Here is a 20,796-nt window from a genome sequence, read left to right as displayed (position 1 = left end):
TGTCTTGTGGTCATTTTCATTAAAAAATGTGAACTTTTTCGTGGACGCGCGTCGGCCAGAGAAGCTCAACTGCGCAAGTCAAAAGTAACCGGAAGGCCAGAAAAGCACAACTGCGCAAGTCAAAAGTAACCAGAAATAGTCAAATGACTACAAATTTTGCCAAGATGGCGCGGTTCAATAGGGCTTCATTGTTGATAGCGGCCAGTGAATGGAGTGGCTGTATCCAGTTTATATAATACATCCATGGGCTGAGGCCACAAGGCCTGGCAGAATTGCATGCTGGGAATACATTTAAACATCACTCAGCGTCGCCGTGACTCCCTGAGGAAGCCTGGTCTCTCTCTGGAGAAGGGTCTTCCTGAGGAAGCCTGGTCTCTCTCTGGTCTCTCTCTGGAGAAGGGTCTTCCTGAGGAAGCCTGGTCTCTCTCTGGAGAAGGGTCTCCCTGAGGAAGCCTGGTCTCTCTCTAGAGAAGGGTCTCCCTGAGGAAGCCTGGTCTCTCTCTAGAGAAGGGTCTTCCTGAGGAAGCCTGGTCTCTCTCTAGAGAAGGGTCTCCCTGAGGAAGCACGGTCTCTCTCTGGAGAAGGGTCTTCCTGAGGAAGCCTGGTCTCTCTCTGGAGAAGGGTCTTCCTGAGGAAGTCTGGTCTCTCTCTGGAGAAGGGTCTCCCTGAGGAAGCCTGGTCTCTCTCTGGTCTCTCTCTGGAGAAGGGTCTTCCTGAGGAAGCCTGGTCTCTCTCTGGTCTCTCTCTGGAGAAGGGTCTTCCTGAGGAAGCCTGGTCTCTTTCTGGAGAAGGGTCTTCCTGAGGAAGCCTGGTCTCTCTCTGGAGAAGGGTCTTCCTGAGGAAGCCTGGTCTCTCTCTGGAGAAGGGTCTTCCTGAGGAAGCCCGGTCTCTCTCTAGAGAAGGGTCTTCCTGAGGTGAGTGCAGTTAGCTTCTGCAAGGTAGGACACGCGCTGTGAAAGGCCTGATTCATAGTCGACGTAAACAACGCGAGCTACGTGACTCGAGAGCTTGCGTTCTGTGTTTTGTTTTGTGGAAACACAAGGAATTGGACTATTGCTTGCGTCAAGTGACAAATTTCGGCATGACACACGCAAGGACGCAACGAGATCTTGCGTGGCCTTGCGAAGCTTGCGCTTATGTAGTTTGCATCGACTATGAATCCGGCCTAACACTTGATTAAACCAAACGTGGAAGGTGTTGATTGTAAAGTCCCGGTTGATGCTTATATTCTCAGCGCGTGTGTCTGTGTGTGTGTGTTTTCATAGAGTACTCACACATGTGCACTGGTGGGTCCTATAAGCTGCTTCAACATGACTGTCCTTAGCTCCGCCCTGGACACCTGTGACATCACACAAATACAGAGGAGGAGGAGGAATGGGAGAGAGGGTGAGGAGGAGGAGGAGGAGGAATGGGAGAGAGGGTGAGGAGGAGGAGGAGGAATGGGAGAGAGGGTGAGGAGGCGGAGGAGGAGAGAGGAGGAATGGGAGAGAGGGTGAGGAGGAGGAGATGAGAGGAGAAATGGGAGAGAGGAGGAATGGGAGAGAGGAGGAATGTGAGAGAGGGTGAGGAGGAGGAGGAGGAGAGAGGAGGAATGAGAGAGAGGGTGAGGAGGAGGAGGAGGAGGAGGAGAGAGGAGTAATGGGAGAGAGGGTAAGGAGGAGGAGGAGGAGAGAGGAGGAATGGGAGAGAGGGTGAGGAGAAGGAGGAGAGAGGAGGAATGGGAGAGAGGGTGAGGAGGAGGAGGAGAGAGGAGGAATGGGAGAGAGGGTGAGGAGGAGGAGGAGGAGGAGGAATGGGAGAGAGGGTGAGGAGGAGGAGGAGGGCAGAGAGGAGGAATGGGAGAGAGGGTGAGGAGGAGGAGGAGGAGAGAGGAGGAATGGGAGAGAGTGAGATAGAACGGTCTTAGTTAAAGCCTTTTTCTGACAGTTATTCTCACAACAGCAGGGATCACCTGACTTCAATTAGCTCAGTGGCAGACGGCCTCCGAAAATAGAACAACAATACAGCCCAGATGAAAAAACATATTAAATATGATGTTATAATGCTATATACATATATGTTATGCTATTAACATTTGGTTATGCATCATCATCATCTTTGCAACAGCTGACATGGAGCTCTGGGCCTGAAAAGACTATTCAGAGAAACCGAGCACACACAGGAAAACACACACACACATACACACACACACACACACACACACACACACAGGAAAACACACATACGCACACACTCACTCACTCACTCACTCACTCACTCACTCTCTCTCTCACTCCCTCACACACACGCACACACACACACACACACACACACACGAATGCTCTTTGATTTTTCCTTGACTCAGGGTTCATCCTCAGATCCAATTAGACAGGTGGACTTAGACAACCTGACCTCTCCTCTCTATTGGTTAACTCTACCCTCCTACAGCAGCACCTTCACATTGACCAGAGGAGTGTGTGCGTGTGTGTGTGAGAGAGAGAGAGATAGAAGAGTCAGAGAGAGAGAGATAGGAGAGTCAGAGAGAGAGAGAGAGAGAGAGAGAGAGAGAGAGAGAGTCAGACAGAGAGAGAGAGGGAGGGAGAGGAGGAGAGAGGGAGAGGAGGAGGGGGAGAGAGAAGGAGAGAGGGAGAGAAGGAGAGAGGGAGAGGAGGAGAGAGGAAGAGAAGGAGAGAAGGAGAGAGGGAGAGGAGGAGAGAGGAGAGGAGGGGGGGGGGAGAGAGAGAGAGGAGGAGAGAGGGAGAGGAGGAGAGAGGGAGAGAAGGAGAGAGGGAGAGGAGGAGGGGGAGAGAGGAGGAGAGAGGGAGAGGAGGAGAGGGAGAGAAGGAGAGAGGGAGAGGAGGGGGAGAGAGGAGGAGGGAGAGAGATAGATAGAGAGTCAGCGAGAGTCAGACAGAGAGAGGGAGAGGAGGAGAGAGGGAGAGGAGGAGAGAGGAAGAGGAGGAGAGAAGGAGAGAAGGAGAGGAGGAGGGGGAGAGAGAGAGAGAGTTGTCTGGGGTCATAGTGACTCTGGCGTGACGACCGTCCAGCCCTGGTGAAATATCGGCAAGCATGCAGTCTATCGCCGTGGTGACAGGGGTCACTCGGGGAAAAGGAAATCAATGGCGACGGTAATGACTCACAGGTCAACACAAAGAGCCGGCGTGCACGGGCGGGCGTGCACGTGTGCAAGGAAATGAGAGACACGGAAAGAAGGGGGGCACCAAGTTCAGACCGTGCATGAATGTCTGAGGCACACACACACACACACACACACACACACACACACACACACACACACACACACACACACACACACACACACTATAGAGGACATTGGGAAGGGAGATAGACACACTCTGTGGTGATTGGGGAGGTTGTGAGCAGACAGGGAGCTGTCCATTACGGAGAAGGTTCATATTTGATGTATGAAGCCGAGTCCAGGGGCGGGGGGGCATTAATGTGTACCTAATGGTTCCGTGTTTTTGGGTCAATGCCCAGGAACACGATAAACAACAAACCAACACAAAGTGAACACGGCTTCGCCGACAAAACCTGAAGAGAAAACTCGCTGCAACTTTGTAATGGAGGAGTGGGTAAAAGGGGATTGATCCATCCTCATTCTCCTGCAGGTGAAGCCTCGTATGACGGGCTAGCTGTGTGCTCCGTACGCGGCTACGCGCCCGCTTGTGTGTCTGTCTCGTGTGCTTCCAGTTTATTTCCCCTGACACAATCAGTGTTTTTTGCACAGAATAATCCGAATATATTCACATGATGGTCTGTGAGCCAGCTGCATGCGATGACCTCCACCCACCGGGGTCAGCGTTTGAAGCGGGCGGTGCTGTTTACGCTCGCACACCTCAGCTCGGGGAGTTCTGGCCTCGCTGGATGATTAAGGTGAGTAGTGAGCAATGCTATGTATGCCTAAACAGCCCGTCAATTCATTACCAATGCAATCCCCCTAAGTACATGACTTTGAAAACACAGCTCACCCGGACTCTTCATTTGGTTTCTCTCTCTCTCTCTCTCTCTCTCTCTCTCTCTCTTTCCTGTCTGTCTCGCTGTCTGTTGCAGTATCTGTCTGTCTCCCTCTCTCTCTCTCTCTCTCTCTTTCCTGTCTGTCTCTCTGTCTGTTGTAGTATCTGTCTGTCTCCCTCTCTGTCTCTTTCTCTGTCTCTCTCTCTATATCTCTCTTTCTCAAGCTACAGAGGGGGTACTACTGTAAAAAAGACAAATGTCTGATGAAAGTGCTGGTGGTGGTTTTACATAAATCAGAAATGGGGCCAAATTAATAATACGAAATAAAACAACATTAGCTGATTAACCATGTATGGGTGAGTGGCGGTTGTAATTTACGGGCCCATTGAGGTTGGGTGTCCGGAATAAGGTCTCATTACAGATCAGTGTCTGTGTGTATGTGTGTGTGTGTGTGTGTGTGTGTGTGTGTGTGTGACTGTGCTCCCTAGGCGATCCGTCACCACTGGTCTCAGTGTTATGAAAAGGCATGCAATCTATGGTAATGAGCCCTGTGAAGGTTATGACCACGGTAAACTCATTGGTTAGAGGGATGCCTGGAGTGCGTGAGTGTGTTACTGTGCGCACGTGTCTGTGTGTGTGTGTGTAAGTGTGTGTGCGTGCATGAGTGTGTGTCTGTGTGTTTGTGCGTGTGTTTGTGCCATTAAAAGGCTGTGAGGAAAAATACTATCAAAGTAATGGTCAGCCGCCCTGTAGGGAGAACACATGCGCGCATACACACACACACACACACACACACACACACACACACACACACACACACACACACACACACACACACACTCTCTCTCTCTCACACACACACACACACACACACACACACACACACACACACACACACACACACACACATCCAAGATTGCATGGATGTTGCATCACACAGATGACTTTTCATGGTTGGCGTTAAGACAAACAGGAAGATGAAAATGAGGGTAGGTCCCAATTCTCTAAGAAAGCAAAATTTATATAACCATCATTTTTATTATATAGAATTATAGCTGCCTTCTCCAGACACACCTCGCTAGACCAACCCTCACCCTGAAGGACACAAGAAGTCAAGGAGTCAAGGAAAGGAGGCTAGATTCTCCTTCCCCCACACTCAAGATAGGAAGGAGTGAGAACAAGCCAGAGGAGAGGAGAGAGAGAGAAGATGGGGAGGAGAAGAGGAGAGAGAGAGAAGAGGAGAGAGAGAGGAGAGAGAGAGAAGACGGGAGGAGAAGAGGAGTGAGAGAGGAGAGAGAGAGAAGAGGGGAGGAGAGAGAGAGGAGAGAGAGAGAAGACGGGAGGAGAAGAGGAGAGAGAGAGGAGAGAAGAGGGGAGGAGAGAGAGGAGAGAGAGAGAGAGAGAAGAGGGGAGGAGAAGAGGAGAGAGAGGAGAGAGAGAAGACGGGAGGAGAGAGAGAGGAGAGAGAGAGAAGAGAGGAGGAGAGAGGAGTGTGAGAGGAGAGAGAGAAGAGGGGAGGAGAAGAGGAGAGAGAGAGAAGAGGGGAGGAGAGAGGACTGTGAGAGTGACGTTGGGCTGGGAATGGCCAGTCAAGGTTAGAGAAGTGATTAAGGCCTGGATCTAGGTCAGCCACATCAGTACTGCATAGACCCCCCCCCCCCCTCCCTCCCTGCCTCCCCCCCGTCCTCCACACATCCCCGCCCCCCTCCTCTCTAAATACTAGCTACTCCTCCCTTCTCTTTCCCTCTGTCCTCCCCCTCTCCTCCCTCCTTCTCTGTCTCCTTATCCACCCTTTGTCCTGCTTCTCCAGCCTTTTTTTACTAAATCCCTCCATCTCTGCCTTTGTCTTAAGGGAGCTGAGGTCAAGTAAAAGTGGCAGAGCATGAAACGAGGGGAGAAGCCGCGCGTGAGTCACCAGATCGGCGATGGGATGCAAACCCCGTCCTGATGATGATTGGGAACAACAGGCCAGTGTCTCCTGCACAATGAGAGGAAGATGTGTCTAATATGAACAAAGGCCCGAAAAAAGAGGATGTGGAAAAACAGAACGGAACGATGGCTGTCACGTTCTTTTTTCCTCTCTCTCTTTAAATCAGATGAATGTGTTTGAGAGGAGCCTGGACATCGTCCGCCATTTCGTCTGGAGGGTTTGAATCTAGTTCAGATGAGCCTTGATTTAGGTTCATTGTAATAAACTGAGATGTTTAGCTGAAGGTAAGATTAAATTTTGGTTGCCACTACTCAAAATATGACTAAATAATCAAACACAATCATTGGCTACCCTGTCTACCGTCATGATGAACAATAGCCAATATCCTTGGATCAAATAGTTTGCTTGTTAATAAAGAAATTAAGAGAATTAACTGAACTGAAAGTAGACTTTAGCCTAATGGTTTAATGTTGGCCTCTCAATGCTCTCAGATAGAGCGAGCCAGTGACTCTATCCTGTACTGATATATTAACAAAGGTTTACAAGGGCAGAGAACTACATATGTAAGTTTGCCCTTATGGGTGACCTTACAATGCACTTAGTATCCTGTGGACCAGTAATGCTGCCGCTGCTCCTACAAGCCATTTATTCCAACTAACGACCGTCAAGCACTCATAAATCAGCATTAGGAACCTCTCCCTGTCTCTCTCTCTCCTTCTGACACACCCTTTCCTTCTCTCACTCCGTCATTCTTCTTTATACTCTCTCCCCTTCCCACTTTCTCACCTCACTATGGCTCTCTCTCTCTCTCTCTCTCTCTCTCTCTCTCTCTCTCTCTCTCTCTCTCTCTCTCTCTCTCTCTCTCTCTCTCTCTCTCTCTCTCTCTCTCTCTCTCTCTCTCTCTCTCTCTCTCTCTCTCTCTCTCTCTCTCTCTCTCTCTCTCTCTCTCTCTCTCTCTCTCTCTCTCTCTCTCTCTCTCTGACATTTACTCCACACAGATAGAGACTGCGGCCCTGAGCCCTAACCTTGTATTGGCACCTCTATTGATTTTAATTAAGCTAATTAGTTCATTATTCCAGGGATCAAGCGGTGGCATCCATTACACTGTGGGCTCGGGGGCCCTGACGGCAGGCCACGGAGTTAATATGGTAATGAAGCCGATCAATTATCACTCAAAGGAAAGTCATTAACAACAGTATTAGCATAGCCAACAATCACAACCCTGTGACCTCTGTACGCGTGCGTGTGTGTGTGGCGGCGCGCGCGTGTTTACATGTGCTTGTGTGTGTGTGTGTGCAACTCACTCTGGGAGATGTCAAAGGGATGAGACAAACAGGGCTAGAAAAGGAATAACAAATACACCCCTAGGCACTGATCTGAAGTCAGTTTGGGGGTTTTCCCCCTTAATGGGAAGGCGTAGTCCCCAGCAGAGGACGGTCTGATTCTAGATCTGTCTCCTCTCAGGGGCCGTATGGTGTCAAGATGCTCCAGATGGGAATGAAAACAGAAGAGGAATCCGCTCCGGAGCGGCACTGTGGGAACGATGGCTGGCCAGGATCAGCGGATCAAAGCAGGACCCAGTGATCCCTGATGATCCCAGCTGATCTGCTCTGATCTCCACTGATCTCCAGTGATCTGCACTGCCCCTTCCTGTTCCACAGGCCAGGGGCCAGGCTGAGAGGATTAAAACACACACACACACACACAGAGGAGGAGGAGGAGGAGGAGGAGGGGACGGGAATGAACTCACGTCCATTCCGCATGTGCGTGAAGCTTCTTGGACAAGGCTCCCGAGGGACTCCAGGTCTGACCGCAGGGCCTGGTTCTCAGAGCCTAGATCACGCACACTCTGCTCCAGAATACTCCTCTGCCGGTCCAGATCCTGGGGAGGAAAACACACGCAGTTAGAAGATGCCCTAACGAGATCCTGGGAAGCAGAACGGACCACAACAAAGCCTGAGGATCGGACGGCAGATGAAAGCTCTTCACCGTCTTCAGTTACGGATTCACAGGAGTGTTTAACAATACATCCCATCTTGAAAAATGCAATATCATATCTGAGTAAAATGATCATATACAGAATAATTATATGATTAAAATGATTTAAGGTCTCCAGAATATCACAGCGCGAGAACACAGAGAATAAACCAAGAAACATAACAACTCCATCAGACATTTCCCTCTCGTATTACCAAGCCCGCTGCAGAGTTTTCAATGTGGAATGGTGCATAAGTAGCTCTAAATGCTCCTGATTTGATTTAATTTCCAATTAGGGACATCAGCACCGCACTGCTTACGACAGCCAGGGGACAACTGTCTAACAGACTACTGAGACAGTCCATTCGTTTAGACCAATCTAATTTCAGCAGATACTGTTTGTACAGACCAGACCAGAAAACATAAACAGAACTTTTCACTCTTGCTAGACGAGAGAAAATTGAGTTTGCTGGCTAGGGAGTATACTATACTAGGGAGTGTAGCATACTATAGGCTAGTTCTCGGCTAGGGAGGTCCCATACTATAGGCTAGTACTCGACTCCATCAACCCAAGTGGTTCTTCATTGGTTTCCTTTGCGATAAGCTGTTGTTAGCCAAAATGACTTTGTGCTATGGGAGAGAAAAGGGTTCATTCCTGGTCAGTATCCACTGGTTACTGCCCGGCCCTGAAATGTGAAGGTTGTGTGACGTTAAGCTAGTGGGAAAACGCAGAATGCAACGCACTATTGGTTCAATCAAGGTTATTAGATATCCACTGAATTATATGTTGCTTATGCAGATCACTGTAGGCAAAATAATGGCCAGTTAAAGCTGTAAGTTGATATCCACATAATCGATGTTCACACCAGGCTATCTTTCAAACAGCAGTTGAGGAAAAGTGAGGAGAAGCCCTGAAGTCAGAGGCAGCGTATTAGAATAATCAACATGTCTTTCAAGTTCTACAACATCAATAGACGCCGCACACTCAGAGGTAAATAATTCAGTGACGGCAACTAATGAATTATTGAATATAAACTATGTGGCATGCTAAACACGGCCACGGCACGGCCAGAATAAAACATTTGTTTTTACTTGGATTTGGAGATATGGCCTGTTCATATGTCTGGGAAAACATTGGCCATGTTGATCTGGACGTGTTTCTTTCCCTCTAGTGTCTGTGGGAGAAATCCAGATTTCTTAGCAGACGGGGACATTAGGAGTAGAAGTGTCAGCTGGGGTGGAGAGAACACTGAGCTCTCCACGTCTCTGACCTGAGAGGGCTGAGCAGAGGCACAGGGAGCCCTCTGCCCTTCTCACTGATACTAGAGCTGTTAAATGCCGTGTGGTACGATAAAGCAGAGATTACTCTTCTGTGTGCACTGCTCTACGGTGAACACTGCCCACATTTGAAACAGGACGATATGGTTGACACATTCCACTTTTCCACTCACCTTGGTTTACAATCTGAGAGGGACCTTGAGATATCACAACACTACAATATGTGGAGCCACAGATGGTAATTAGCAGTGTTAGTTTAAAAGCATAAAATGCTGCAACCTGGGAATATGTGTGTGTGTGTGTGTGTGTGTGCGCGTGCCTTTGCCTGTGATAAGCGGCCGCTACAATGGGGCCTTGGGGGACAGTTCTAACCATTGAGCTCAAAAAGACGCAGAAACACTGCTAAGCCCCAATATGCATAATACCATGTGTTGAAGTCCTTGTTCTCCTGTCGGTTGAACAGACTGCACTCTGCCTCTGACAGGGTTCACTCCCCTGCGCTTGCACCACTCACAATAATAACTGCATTTTGAAATCAACAATGGGTCTGCGTTAAATTACATATCCCATCTTAAGGCCCCACTCCATTAACTTGAAGGCCGACGCCTTTCATAAACAAAGCGATGGAGAGGCGATAAATCTGTGGGGGGGAGAGAAACCTTCTTACAGCGATGATTTCATCTGAGGTGCGTAGTTTCACCTCCAGGCTGGAGACCTTGTTGTTGGCTTCTTTGTCCAGGCCCTCCACTGTCTGAACCAGAACCTGATTCTGGTCTCCGAGGTCGTTGACGTAAGCTTGGAGAACGCGCACTTTCATCTGCAAACAGAACAACAACAGATGACCTCCTGTTGATGTGGCCTGTGCTTCTGTGAATGGATTTCATTTGCACTTAAGGACATACAATGCACACCACACAATACACACCACACAATATGCACCATACAATACACACCACACACCACGCAAGCTCCACAACGATAATGGTCCTCTTAGCAATTTCATCAGCACAAAAGTCCCATGGAAGGCTGCTGGTCCGCTTTACTTCTCAAAGCTTTTTTCCCTTTTTTGTAGGATAATTTCAGTCATTTGTTGCCAATCACGAAGGGTACAACACTTGGACTGTGAGCGACTGATTGTCAAGCAGGCGCTGAATTCACCTTCCTGCTGTGGGCAGCTTGTGCTCTAGCACGTTTTAATCAACTGGACTGTCCACCACCAAACAGTTCCATTGTCTGAGTGCTGGCTAAAGCAAACACATTATAAACAATCTATACATATGTTACAGTTCGTGAAAATCCTCTTACTGGATGACAGAACATTGCCTGTGGACATCTGGAGCAAGATTTTTTTGATTGACATGTCGGCCATGGATGGAGCGACTTGAAAGCTTCTGAGTTCTCCAAATGCATAACCTTGTTAGGTATAGTACTGAACCAGTTGACCAAAGCCTGTCCCTGAAATCTGGTTACATTTACTTTGATGCACAGCCGCTCAGTTACATTGTGTACCTAAATGATCTCACATGACAATCCGGATGATTAGAAGGCTTTTAAACATGACTGCGGATCCGCTTCTCTATGTCTACAGCTCAGATGGAAGAGCTAATGCAATTTGCCACCTGTTACAAGTGCAGTAGCTTTATAAAACAATCGGTGTGCTTCCTTCTGCCATTTGTCTAGTAAATGATACGGCCATCACTGTGATTTGGTCACTCTGCAAAGGATGCCCTGTGACATTCAGGAATCAAGGAGAAAGGCTGCAGCCAGTGCCCCGCTAGGATAGACGAGCAAAGTAGTGGAGGATATCCATCATGGGAATTGGTTTAGAATGGAGAGTTGGTTAAGTTAGGCTAATAGCTGCAGCACCTACCCGAAGCATCTCCTCCGTACCGCCGTCTGTATCAAAATCGATACGCCTCAATCGCTCTTCGTATAGCTCCTTGAATTCTTCAAGAAGATGTTTCATGTTTCTGGTCACAGGGCAGTTGATGGGAAGACTGCCATCAACTGTTGTAGAGTTGTTCTTCAAAGAAGCATGACTTCTTGGCCCCAAAAGACATGATGTATTATAACGACTCATTTGTAAAAGGCTACCTGGCTTGTTGAACTGTCAAGCTGTACGTTAGCAAGGGTGTTCAAAGACGTCCCAGAAAAACCTGTTAGCCAGCTAACGTTATAGCCGCCGTTAGCTAGCTGTTCAGAGCTCGAGCCGAGCTGGGTGGATGCTTGGTGCAAACGCAAGCTGCTAACGTTACCTACAGTACCAGCGGGATTCAACGTTTTATAAAAATGATTGTTAGCCTCGGTTGACGTCTGTCATGCTAAGGAATTTAATGTGTATTGTACTTGCAATATGTGTAAGTAGCTCACTTGTTTTCAGTAGTTGGTCGCTAGGTCCAAATCGGTTGCTACAACTATCCACAGTGGTGTGAAACGACCAAACTGCTGGCGTGGAAGCAGCCCGCCTCCTGCATAACACGATTGGTGTAAGTAGCTTTCCGTCTTCGTTTTCAGGGTAGCGATTGGTTTACATTCCAGCTGCTGACGACGTGTCGATTAGGTTGAGGTGTAGGGATCCTCCCACGTGCTGCTCGTGTTTACTTCGCAGTTGGCGCTACAAAATGTGATTGGTTTAACTTGATTGTCGTCTCAGCACTCGCTTGGCTATTGGCAGATTCACTTTCAGGGGCGTGACGAGCGTCAACAACCCCGGAAATGCAGCGCGTTGTTGCATGTCGAGGTGAAATCTAGCAGTCCGCTATTCTTGGGGAAAACAATGGGTAAATACAACCGTGGTTATGTTCCATGCAATGCGTGAGGTGTAGCAGTATGTATTATATACACGTGACGGTCTTTGTGTGAGCGCGAGAAGGCTTTTGGTGCTAGTCTGTTAGCTATCCAGCCAGCTAGCTGGCTAGGTATCAGAGTACACCGTTGCAGTACTCCCAAAAATTAGCAACCTCGTCAAAGAATGGCATACGTTTTTAATTCTATGGACATTGTTTTTTTTAATGTATTTATGAAAAGCTAACACGACGTGCACGCATACTGGTATCAATGCATTTAATCATGGACGAGGGCTATTTTCCTAATGGGAGTACGGTGGAGATACTCAGATTAGGTCGAGAGGGTCATGAATCTCACATTTCACATGCACGCTTGTTTAGTAAACTGTAACGTCACATAACGCCTGTTAGCGTTGCTTCTCTTATGCAAAGGCATGTTTCATCGTAGTAACAGTACAGTACAATCAGAACCAGTGAGCAAGACCTGCCACACAGACTGTTTCATTGACTTTATTGAGTTCAAAAAGCCCACTTAATTCTTGCTCATCTCTCAATCCGTCTCTGTAGGCTTTGCGTGCCCTTCTCACTCCGTGCCAACCTAATCCCTACTCAGATTATAAAATACTACCATTATTATTATCAAAACGGAGCAGATTTTGGATTTTGTTTTTTGTTAACTGACTGATAATTCTGGATTTTTAAGAATTGAGAACCAGGATGACTTATTATGAAGTGTCTCTGGATCTGCTGGTAGGGAACTGAACAGGGCCCAGGGGGGCGGGGCTACTGGCCTCTGAGTCTGAACACTTAAGATAATGAGGGAGTTTTAAAGAAATCAGTGAAAGTTAAACTCGGATGTGATCTCAGCTCAGGGTCAAGGGGTCTTCTATAGATTTTTCTGTAGGACGCATTAGACAAGGATGGGGAAATGGCTATGGGCAGTGGCACTGAATCACTATGTGGGCTACTGTCTGTCCAGTTTGTCACATTTGTGTTGTCCTGTGTGGGTGGACCCCAGGGAGACCAGTAGTGGCTAACTCGAGCTAATGAGGAACCTGTAAAGACTCACAGAAACTGCATGGCCAGGTGGGTCACACAGACTTACAAGGAACTGGCAGTAAGTAGAAATTGTCATTGTTTTGTATTTGTAAGCATGAAACCGGCCTTGGACACTCCCTGTGTGAAATTGCCTCAGTTGATTTCATTGTATGAATACAGACATGGGTGGAATGCAGCCTGTGAGTCACAGAGGAAGACTTGAACCCACGTTTGTCAGGATAACACATGGTCTGACTGTCTGCCTCAGACACAAGATCATCTGGGCTTTCAAGACCCTGGCATGTCCTGCTTGCGTGTCAGGCAGGCATCCCATTGGCTCAGTCATTTTAATTGTTGTATACAAAGGATAAAACATGAAAGAACCAAAGATCACATCAGTGTTTTGTTTTTTCACGGCCCTTTGTCCTGTCATGGCGTTGAGGGAGACTTTGGTATGAGTTCATCAAATATTCTTGAGCCCACGCATTTTATTTGCATGAGGTTAGGTCCCAACGCTTGCACATTATTACTACATAAGACACAACTTCAGTTTTCTCAGTCATTAACTGTTCTTTCCTCAATCCAAGGCGCTTTCTTCAGCTTCTAAATGTTTCATGAGTTTTTAAGTTGTTTTCCTGCAAACCCCTTGTACTTATTACTCCTACGGCCATTGCATCTTCCACCTTCCTACTCACAAAATCAATTAATTCTCCTAAATAATTTACCTTCTGAGCAAACCAGATTAACCAGAGCACAAATCTTTGTGCCAGACGTGCTCTAAGAGAGGCTTTTTTTTCTGCAGGCATTAAGTTGGCCTTCACCCCGTGGCTCTGTGAAGTCTGTGGTGATTAGAGAGAGAGGAGAGCCTTGATAAACCATTAGGGTGCGACGCACACAGCCAGGGCCCGAGGACCCCTCCATGCATTTACACACATTCATTTTTTATGAAACAGACTCATAACAATTAGTCCGGTTACCGCCTGGATAATTTTAACATCCCTTTAATGCCCCCGCGCCCCCCGGTCCAGTGGATGGCATCACTTTTTAAAAAGTTTCAAACTGACATTCTCATCTGTTTTGGGATGAGCGAACATTAGCAGGCCTAATACGGCTGGTGGCTGGTGAGAGGAGAGCTATAAAGACGAATAAAAAAGAAACACGTTTAGAATGCTCCATAAAGAAGGTTGCATTACACAAATTAATTTACACCAGAGGAGAATTGTGGGGTCTAATTTAGCGTGCTATGTCGCAAAGAAATGCATATTTTGTGCTACAGGCGTCTAGGGAAGCCAATTGTAACAGTCATTATTTCACCAAGTGCATGCTAACAACCACATCTAACTGCTTTGGAATTTGAGCACTAGTGAGAGCCAAGAATTAGACCTAATGTTTAAAAGACGAAGCCTGGCTAGACAACTGGACTGTAATGATAGATTAGTGGATTATGTTCCAAGCTTTGTCCACTGTAGAAAAACAAAAGACAACTCCCTCAGCTACCCCCCACCCCCACCCCCCCCCCATCTCCCTAAAGCTGCTGCTCCCCCGACTCCAAGGCCAAACCCCGAGCTACAGATGACAGCGTAGCCACCGTCCGAATTCCCTGGGCAACAAATAGCCAAGCTGCATTGGCTTCCGGAATGTTCCGCTCCGGTCCATTGTGACCGGGCTGTCTCAAGGTCAGGATGCTGGAGCTGTTTGGGCTTAGCTATTTTTCTTCTCTCTCTCTTTCTCTCTTTTTTCTCTCTCTCTTTCTCTCTCTCTCTTTCTTTTATTTCTCTCTCTCTCTCTCTCTCTTCCCCTCTCTTCTCTCCATCAGCGGACGGTAGCCTGCAGCTCTCAGCTGAGGGGGGAGGTTTGTAGTGACAGCCCATCGGTCTGGCTGCGATGTGTCTGTCAGACGTTTGTCACTGACTGCACTGCAGGCCCCGTTGTCAGAACCCTTGATATGACCAGCAGGCCTCAGTCTGATGCTGAGCCTTGCATTTCACCTCCTGGGTGTCAGGCTCTGATATTGTTGGGCTGTAGCCTACGTACGGCTCCATGTTTGATATGACAGCTCTTTGTTTCTCATGGCTATTGTCTATTCCTCTATTTCTTTCTTTCAGCTTGCTCAAAAGTTTGCGTCGGCCAAACCCTGTGAAATATTTTCTTCTGTCGTTTTCATGGAAAGACCCAGTTTGTAAATGGCTGAAGGGAACCAGCTTCTCTGCTTGCTACCAGCTCAGACGCCATCCGTCCTGGACAGAGCGCTTTCCTTGGCCTGATCCATGGAAGAGTTATGAAGTCTATGTCTGCTTGATCAATGCTTTTAGGTCAGCTGTGTGTGTGTGTGTGTGCGTGCGTGCGTGCGTGCGTGCGTATGGGGTGTGATTCGTGCCAGCGTAACAAACACTCAGTGCTTTCGTCGCCTGCATTGCGTGTTTAAAGGCATTTTGGCGAGCTGATTAATAGGCGTGCATATACGCACGCGTTACGAGTCGCTCGCATTCTCAGAGGGTGACGTGTAAAAAGTGCCGTGTCACTTTTGCGCACATGCATGTAACGTTTTCACGCTCGTGTTAAGTCAGCGGGCACTAGAAGCTGCGAGCGGGGCTCATTTGTCCATATTGAATAAAAATTAAGAATATTTATTTGCACTCAATCAAATTCCAGGACCCTCCTTGCATAACTTTTCCTAGATATGTGTCGTTTTATCTCCACTATCGCTACATTTTCAAATAGGTTGTGGCTGTTCGAACTGGTGCTGACGGTGCTGCAGCGCCCTCTATTGACAAGAAACACGTGTATCTGAACATTTGTTTTAAATTGCGAAGAAAGAGTCATTCAGATATAAGGCTTTATTAAAAACAAGTTGCTTAACATGTGCGAATTCCATTTATTGAGAATGCATTACCAATGGGCAAGGACGAGATTAGAACCAGCTATGATTTAAAGGCAACTGACCTTACACGTGCGGCCGCTAACACGTCTGCTGCGCTAGCAAGGCACTGGCACGTTTGACACGTCGCTATGCAATTTCTGCACACATTACAAGACGTACGTACATATATGATTTTACCAAACTGTCATGTGTAGTGTTGGTGTCGCATATGTGAGGCGCATCTAACCTGTAGTGTTGCCGTCACGCACACGATGCGCAATACGTGTAAACAACATGTGCACAGCGTCTGCGTTACAGGTACGTTACAGCTATGAGACGTCTGTCTCTCCATTGTTTGTCAATGGAAATTATACACGTGCGTTTAGACGTTTGATGTCATCGCGTCTTCTTAAGTAGGCGCAAGTCAAGCGTTTCAGTATGGTGTGCTGGCACTAATCACACCCCATTGCGTGCGTGCGTGCGAGCATGCATGTACAATAAGTGCGTGCCCATACAGTGAGCATGTGTGTAGGAGGGAGCGAGGTCTTTGTTTGCGATAGAAGTAAACACTCTGTCCGCATTGATTGCGACTTTTGACAATTACATAAGGAGCATGGATTTCCAGTTCTCTGGTCAAAGCCCTGTAAATTCAAATGCTTAATTTTTATAGGCAGAGTGCATTGACTGAAGTGTCTGCTCGTTATATATTTGGCAAGTGCTGCGACTCTGAGCTTGCCTGTCAATAGTAATCCTGCTATTGATATGGAGTCCAGTAGGGGATGTTACTTGGCCCCTGACTCCAACATCTCTGTGATCCTCTACATCATAATTACATTAATATCGACAAGCCCTTGACAATAGTCGCATTACTATTGATAGGTAGCTGTCAATAATGTGCTCCCCAAATAAAACATATTCATTCATAACTTGTAAACTGCTCAATAAAGGCACAGAGGAGAGTGTGGGGGCTGGAGGGCCGGTTCTCCAGGGAGGAGAGGGGAAGGGATTTCTAGCACCTGGTGGAGAGAGTGTGGGCCGTCTGGGCTGATGGATTAGTTATCTCTACCGGAGCTTCTGCCCTGCCTGCCTGCCTGCCTGCCTGCCTGTCTGTCTGTCTGTCTGTCTGTCTGTCTGTCTGTCTGTCTGTCTGTCTGTCTGTCTGTCTGCCTGCCTGCCTGCCTGCCTGTCTGTCTGTCTGTCTGCCTGCCTGCCTGCCTGTCTGCCTGTCTGTCTGTCTGTCTGTCTGTCTGTCTGTCTGTCTGTCTGTCTGTCTATCTGCCTGCCTGCCTGCCTGCCTTGCAGATGGATGGCCCTGCACACACACGTGCAGAGTACACACAGGCCTTGGCTACAGACACTCACCATGAACCCACTCACCATGAACCCACTCAGGCAAATGTGAGTGTTCTTTAGCAAGCACCTAATAACCTGTAGTAAATACAGAGGGTCGTGTCTTGAACCTTTAACTATTATTTAATCTTCATTGTTTTGGCGATCAACTCTTTCCTTTTCAATTTTAAACTCAAGGTTCTTTGTCCCAGAAATTATTCCTGGCCAGAAAATAGCTTCCATTCCCTTCTTCCCTTCCCTCCTTCCCTTCCCTCCTCTCCTTCCATTCCTAGTAACTGAATTTATTTGATAATAACCATCTGTCACATAGGCTACTCAGATATGTGCATACAGACTCCGTTATCATTCGTTTCCTAATTCTAACTTGATTTGACTGCATCTCAAGTCTATTGATACATCATGAATACATGGATGTCCTCATGCTCCAAAATAAACCCCAGAAACGTCGGAAGTGACCCTCTCCGTCAAAGCTGCCATATTTCCAGAGCTCAAATCTCTTTAAAGCTTCGTAACAAATCCTGTTCAGTGTGACACAAAAGGCAGTGTTGAAAAGGCCTCTCTCTGCCTTAGCCCTCCACTTCCTAAAAGCGCTCCCATTGGAGTAAAGGCCAGATAACAGTGGGAGCAGTCCTGGGGTAGCAGTGAGAAACGGCCCCAGACGTCACACTTGTGAGATCCCATATGGAGCCCTCTGGATGAGGAAAGTAGTTCCACATTGGCGGATGTTTACGGTGAAGCCGAGACTGCGCCGTTAGGCTAATCCCTGGTGATGTGATTTGTACACACACCCATATCTCCAGAGGGAGCAGACTTAAGACCCCCTATGTCTTGCCCTGCGTGTGTGTGTGTGTGTGTGTGTGTGTGTGTGTGTGTGTGTGTGTGTGTGTGTGTGTGTGTGTGTGTGTGTGTGTGTGTGTGTGTGTGTGTGTGTGTGTGTGTGTGTGTGTGTGGGTGGGTGGGTGGGTGGGTGGGTGGGTGTGGAGCAGTCTAAGAACCCCTGCCCCTCTGCTGCGTGTGACTCAAAGGCTGCATTGAGGACGGGTTTACATGTGAAAAGTGATTTCCGCTCCAATGTTAAAAGAAAAAAGAGAGACCAGGATGTGCTCTGTCTCTTGAGTCTGGTTCCTCTCAAGGTGTCTCCGACAAAACGGTCTCTCTCTCCTCTCTGCTTCCTCAGAGGGTGATTAGCTGTCGGGTTCATATTATTGTCATAAAACCTCCTCTATTGTTTGAAGTAATTGATTGAATGAATGGGGTTTCCTTGTTGTTGTTGTTGTTGTTGTCCAGAGGGTGAGGCGCGCCGAGAGGACGCAGACCCAGGCCCGGACCCCCGCGTCCCCGTCCTCCGGATCGACCAGCTGGACGCCTTCGAGCTGGACTCTGCCCTGGAGCAGCTGCTGTGGACCCAGTTCTCCCAGTGCTTCCAGCCCTTCCGGCCGGGCCTGCTGACCCCCGCGGAGCCGGAGCTCAAGGCCCTCCTCCAGCTGCTGCTCTGGAGGTTCACCGTCTGCTCCGGGAGCGCCACGGCTGGCCAGGCGCTGCTCGGCCTGCGCTACCACGACGCCACGTCCCGCTCCCCCCGCTACCGGCCCCTGGGCCGCGGGCAGAGGCTGGGCCTGGCCCTGCTGGCGCTGGGCCCTCGCTGGCTCCGGGAGCGCTCCCACAGCCTGCTGCCCCCCCCGGGCCCCGGGACCCTGGGCCTCCGCTGGGGCCTCGCCCTCCTGTCCGGCCTCGCCCAGGCCGCCGGCCTCCTCAACTTCCTGGTGTTCCTCAGGAAGGGCCGGCACCCGGCGCTGGCAGAGAGGATCCTGGGGGCGCGGGCGGTGTTCAGCAGGCCGCGGGGGGGGAGGGACGTGGCGTTCCAGTACCTGAACCGCGAGCTTCTCTGGCACGGCTTCGCCGACGTCCTCATCTTCCTCCTCCCGCTGGTGGACCTGAGGCGGGCGCGGGCCGCCGGGCGCTCGCTGCTCTGGGGGCCGGAGGAGGAGGGGTCGAGGGAGGGGTCGGGGGCGTGGCGGGAGTGCGGGCTGTGTGGGGAGTGGCCCACCATGCCTCACGCCATTGGCTGTCCCCACGTGTTCTGTTACTACTGCGCCAAGAGTCGCGCCATCGCCGACGGTTATCTGAAGTGTCCCAAGTGTGGGGTGACGGCGGAGGAGGCGGAGCCTGTCAAGCTGCAGATCGAAATGATGGAAATTCACACAAGATAATGATGCATTCATTTTCCCTGAAAATGTATTAATTTACACAATGTGTATAATTGCCTAATTAACAGTGAATTAACATGTTTAATGGGACTCAGTGTGCATGTTTGATGCCATAATGGGCTATTGTTGACATCGCACTGAAGAATCTAAGTGAAAGGACTGTTAGCTGTTAGCCCTGTTAGCTGTTAGCCCTTCTCTCTCCTAGGACACATATTTAAAGAGGACTGGGGAACACATTGAAGACATGAACATGAGAAATATGACTGAAATTCAGTTGACATGATGTCCGTCTGTTTTATGAACACGCATGAACTGGACATGTTTAATGTATGTGAGCGTATATTGACAGTTCTCTGCGCCCTGCTGTTAGACTTTGGTCAGAACTATTTGTCCTTGGTGCACTGAGCGACTGTGGAGACACACACAGAGCATATTTGACGAACCAATGTGTTGATTTAGGCCCAAATTGGCCTTGTGTGTGTGTGTTGAAATGGGAATATTTGTTCTGATGAAAAATGCAGAAACTCGACTGAATAAATAATGGGTGAATTTCTGATGCCTCTGATCATCGTCAAATTAGCATTTGTTTGTATTTCAGCCTAAATTCTATTTCGGCGTCATTAAAATTGATGAAATATTGCCTACTGGGTGTTTATTTTGTTAAGTGGAGAGCGAAATTAGGAAAACTTATAACAATCAACACACTTCTACACACTTCTCTCTAGCTGCTCTGCCTCCAATTCCCATCATCCCCTTTCACACCGCCCAGACCTGCTGCAGATCAAGGGGCTGCCAGCGGCTCGGATTCACACACACACACTGTCTATCTCTCTTGCACACACACACACACACACGCTCTTTCTCTCTCACCCCCACCCACAAACACACTGCGTAATCTCCGGGGCCCTCTCCCTTATAAGACTGTAGTAAACTGTAGCAAAACCCTGGCTGTCTTCTCATTCCTTGCAGGCGAATTACTCTCTAATCCCTGTAATGAGTCCAAAGATGCTTATTTATGCTGGAGTTAACCTTCACCAATGAGCCCTGCCCCAGGCCAAATGCATCCCAGCCGAGTGAAGCTTTCCCTGGGCTCCCAGAGAAGAGAAGCCCCTCCTCCTCTCCATCCTCTGATCATGGTCGCTTAATTGCTGATTGCGGAGACAATCAATCAGTACTGCAGCCGTGATGGGGGGCCTGTAGTAGTGATCCCGGCTCTGACGGGTTCACACACACACATCACAAAGTTTCACTTTTTATAGGCTTGATGCAATTGGTTTAACACTAAGGCATTCATGTGCCTTTTGGGAGGTTGGGGGAGTAAAATATATGACTACTCCAGTCATGGCATTCATTCATTAATAAAGGAATAGGATGGCGTGTAGTGATGTTGGTCATATTAATAATTAAAATATCTGA

General features: G+C 48.5%; 2 protein-coding genes across 2 annotated transcripts in view; one reads left to right on the top strand and one right to left on the bottom strand.

Moving 5' to 3' along the window:
- The window catches only part of LOC311322402 (uncharacterized protein), a gene marked incomplete at both ends in the record, with an annotated part of 51,256 nt that extends 41,300 nt beyond the window's left edge, over window positions 1–9,956 (bottom strand). Inside the window, 3 exons of the mRNA XM_084454467.1 lie at window positions 1,275–1,339; window positions 7,635–7,766; window positions 9,807–9,956. Of these exons, the coding sequence (XP_084310593.1) occupies window positions 1,275–1,339; window positions 7,635–7,766; window positions 9,807–9,956 (347 nt within the window). The remainder of the gene's footprint in view (window positions 1–1,274; window positions 1,340–7,634; window positions 7,767–9,806) is intronic.
- Window positions 9,957–11,852: 1,896 nt separating this feature from the next.
- Window positions 11,853–20,005, top strand: pex2 (peroxisomal biogenesis factor 2). The gene is made up of 2 exons (XM_084461499.1): window positions 11,853–11,919; window positions 18,461–20,005. The coding sequence occupies exons 1-2, from the start codon at window positions 11,916–11,918 to the stop codon at window positions 19,381–19,383; spliced, it is 927 nt and encodes a 308-aa protein (XP_084317625.1). The 5' UTR covers window positions 11,853–11,915; the 3' UTR covers window positions 19,384–20,005.
- The last annotated feature ends 791 nt before the right edge of the window (window positions 20,006–20,796 follow it).

This window comes from Borostomias antarcticus, assembly GCF_949987555.1.
Source record: "Borostomias antarcticus genome assembly, chromosome: 2".
Lineage (NCBI taxonomy): Eukaryota > Metazoa > Chordata > Actinopteri > Stomiiformes > Stomiidae > Borostomias > Borostomias antarcticus.
Note: the sequence above shows the minus strand (reverse complement) of the source record. Positions and strands in the feature narration are given on the sequence as shown.